The sequence below is a fragment of the Teleopsis dalmanni genome, chromosome 2, assembly GCF_002237135.1.
Source record: "Teleopsis dalmanni isolate 2A chromosome 2, ASM223713v2, whole genome shotgun sequence".
Lineage (NCBI taxonomy): Eukaryota > Metazoa > Arthropoda > Insecta > Diptera > Diopsidae > Teleopsis > Teleopsis dalmanni.
Window position 1 is genome coordinate 123981550 of NC_051847.1, and position 3749 is coordinate 123985298.

A 3749-nucleotide genomic window follows, 5' to 3' on the forward strand; every position below is an offset into this window, starting at 1 on the left:
CAATAATATTTTAATTATTATACATAGACAAATGAAACAATTTATATAATTGTTATAAAGATAAGTAAGAAATCTCTTTTAATAGACCTCAATAATTATTATACTTTGTTAAAAATGATTGCGATATATTTAAGCAAATCATTGCTGATAAAAGAATATTATATCTAAATTTCTTATAAATTTAAAACAGATCTTTATTGCAAAATTATTCATTTGCAGATTGTGCTTAGCGTGAAAATGTGTGATTAAAAATTAAAAAAATTAAGGAAAAGTGAAAATTCTAAAACAAAAAAAATTTGAAATCCTTTGAATAGTGAAAGATAAATAGTTAAAAATGGAATTACTTAATGAAACCGCTGAAATCGTGAATAATGGAATTTCTCAATTCACATTTAATGCTACCGATTATACGGTCTTTGTGTTTATGTTATTTATCTCATTTGGCATTGGTGTTTATTTCGGTTTCTTTGCCAAAGGTGCTGATACAACCGATGAATATCTAATGGGTGGGAAACGCATGAAAACCATACCTATTGCTATCTCACTTGTGGCAAGGTTTGTGCTAAAAAAGTGTATAAAAATTATCATACAACACTGATCTAAATGTTGTTTTTAATACATAAAATAATAAATAACAAATTTAAAAATATTAAAAACCTTTTTACAGTCAACTTTCCGGTATATCCATCATGACGATACCTTCAGAAATGTATTCATTTGGCATAAATTGGTGTTTTAACGTGATGTCAATGTTAATAGTTGTGCCAATCCTGTGTTATGTTGTTATACCAGTTTTTTATAATAATAATATATCGAACTGTTATGAGGTGTGTAATAAAAGATATATAATCACAATATTAATTTAATTCACATAATTCAATTTAAACAGTATCTGGAAATAAGATTTAACCGCAAGACGCGCCAAATTCAAACCATTGCCTTTATAGTTACGTTGTTCCTGATGTTACCAGTTTTTATTTTTATACCAGCACTTGCATTTTCACAAGGTAAAATATGATTACATATTTATTTTTATCATTTATTCTTTGGCACAGAATTAATTACACTAGTGTACAGCCAACATATACATAATGTCATTGTATTTTTCCCATGTGTTTTGCTTCACTTAACTCAAAAATCACATTAAGAAAACTTTTTATAGATAGGTTTTCGAAAAACTACATTAAAAAAAACTGTTTATGGATAGGTTTTCGAAAATCGCATTAAAAATGGATTTGTCTGTCTATGGACAGGTTTTCGAGATTTGAGGTTTTAAAATTTTTTTTCAGACATACAAGGAGCATCACATATTTCACCATATCACGCCGATCAGATCTAACAATATACCAAATTAAAATAACCAATAGTCACTTCGAGCATTTTGTTCCAATTAACATAGGTGACATACGATTTGCATCACATGTTTCACTATATCACGCCGATCAGATCTAACAAGATACTAAATCAAAATCTTCAATAGTCACTTCTAGCATTATTTTCCAATGATTTAGTAATTTAAATGTCATAGACAAATATATAGCAGTAAATTAGATTTTTTAACCTAAAATATGCATCAAAAACACTCTATCATCATGCAAAAACAGAAAGCTTGGAATTATATCAGGTTAATTATTCACAGAAACAAGATATTGATGAGGGAAATATGTATATGCATAAATACCGGAAATTTCATCTCTCGAATTTTTTCACTTTTCGTGTGATACGTTAATAACACTGTTATTATCGACTGTGAAATCCAAGATTACCAAGGATTTAATGATGAAATATTGTTGGGAAATAATGTCGTTTTTCGTTAGAGAAACGGACCCATAAAATAACATAAAACAAAGCTCAAAATTAATTCTAAGCTAATCATGTATAATTAAAAATTGGTAATAAAAATAAAGAAATTAATTAAATAATTTTTATATATAAAAAGAAAGAAAAAATTTCGTTCAGAGTGAGAGTGAGAGATATGGTAATAAACTGGGAGGACATCCTCAGGGACCTCAAGATTGATCCGATCAAGAAATACATAAAGGATAGAGCCCTGAAATGACTTGTGAAAACTGACAGACTTACCAATACCGCGTTATCAAATCTCAAAATGGTTACAGGCTCCTCGGGGAGGTATGCAGATCTGAGGTCAGTTATTGCTTAGTCTGATGAAATGATAAACAATAATCCAGTCAAGGAGTAAAGAGGGGTTTTGAAAATACCTCGAGTTAAGAAAGAGTAAAAGTACTCAAGTGCACTGGCTCAAATAGCTTCAACATAATAATAAACCAAAAATATTGGATATTAACTCAATTTATATATTTTAGAGATAGATGAAAATTGGTTAAATTTAATTAATTTAATTAAAAATTGGAAAACAATATTAGAAGCTATTATTACAGATTAAATTAATATCTTATTGTACCTTATCGGACGTAAGCAATTCGAGATATTGTGCAACATGAAAGTTACATTTGAAAAAAATTAAAAAATATTTCAAACCCTCATATCTCGAGAACCTATCCATGAAAAAATTCTACAACATGAATAATAATCCTTAACGAGCAAGAAAAATACACTGGCATTAAATTTTAGTGCTTCTACATATACAAATTATAATTGTATAGACAATTGGTGAACATAATTTTTCACCAAAGATTTCATTTGATTATATACTAGTGGGCCGTGAGTTATTTTATGAATAATATAGATATACAATTTTAAATTTTATCTGATATCAACGCATGTTGCTTCAATATATAATACAGTACATATGACATGTTAATCTTCTTTATATAATATTACGAGTACATTAAGGTACATAAGCTAGCTTTATATAATATTATTAACTTAATTATTAATATGAATATTAATCCCATAAATATGTTGCATTCTACCAAGATTATATCAAGATTTTTAGTTTCTATATTTGTTATAATTTATTAATAATTGTCAGATGATAGATAACTCTAACAATTATTATAAAAGAAATAAATGTAGGAAATTATTCATTTAATTAATTATAACACATGATTTTAATTATAGTGTATTTTATTATTGCCAGTGACCAAAGTAGGGGTTTCAGTGCTCGTTAGTTACATTGCCATTATTATGGGTATATATACCATTAGTACTTATTATAATTAAGTGTCATATAATTATTAATTCGATGAATTGTTTGATAAACGATACAAATTATTTCTATTTCTTAACAGTAATTATAACATAATCCATTTTGTAGTTTTAATACACTGAATCAAAAAACAAAATCTAATCATTTTTAATGGCTAGAGCAAAATACTATATTCAAACAGGATCAAAAATAAAATATCTAATAATGTATATCAAAAATCTAAATAAGGAAGAAGTGGAAGTAATGAAATGACAAAAATGTAGTTAAGCAAATGCATTTCAATAAAACCCAGGCAGTGTTAAGCGTTTAATTTATGTGGACAACGTTGAGGGTCTTCAACTTCTGAAGGTCAACTATTGCTTTATCGTACGCTAAACATAAGGAGGTTTTAACTCAGTGAAGTGCGCATGTGATGGATAATCATCCGTTATTAACATCTTTGATTGCAAAAACATCGCTGAATACTTCTCTCGGTTTACGAAGATTTTTTTGCTATTCTGTTGAAAATATTAATTTGTTAATACAGCTGTTATCGGGTTTACCATAGAATATGATTAGAGTAATTTATTGCAATCAGGTACTTCAGATATTTTAGAAGAAATATACTTGTATTAGCCGT

The 3749-nt window shown here is 27.4% G+C and overlaps 1 protein-coding gene across 1 annotated transcript in view; it reads left to right on the forward strand.

The window, feature by feature from the left end:
- Positions 1 to 263: 263 nt before the first annotated feature.
- Positions 264 to 3749, forward strand: part of LOC119682072 (sodium-coupled monocarboxylate transporter 1-like) — a 136632-nt gene continuing 133146 nt past the window's right edge. Inside the window, exons 1-3 of the mRNA XM_038095419.1 lie at positions 264 to 555; positions 668 to 827; positions 890 to 1007. Of these exons, the coding sequence (XP_037951347.1) occupies positions 335 to 555; positions 668 to 827; positions 890 to 1007 (499 nt within the window). The 5' untranslated portion in view covers positions 264 to 334. The remainder of the gene's footprint in view (positions 556 to 667; positions 828 to 889; positions 1008 to 3749) is intronic.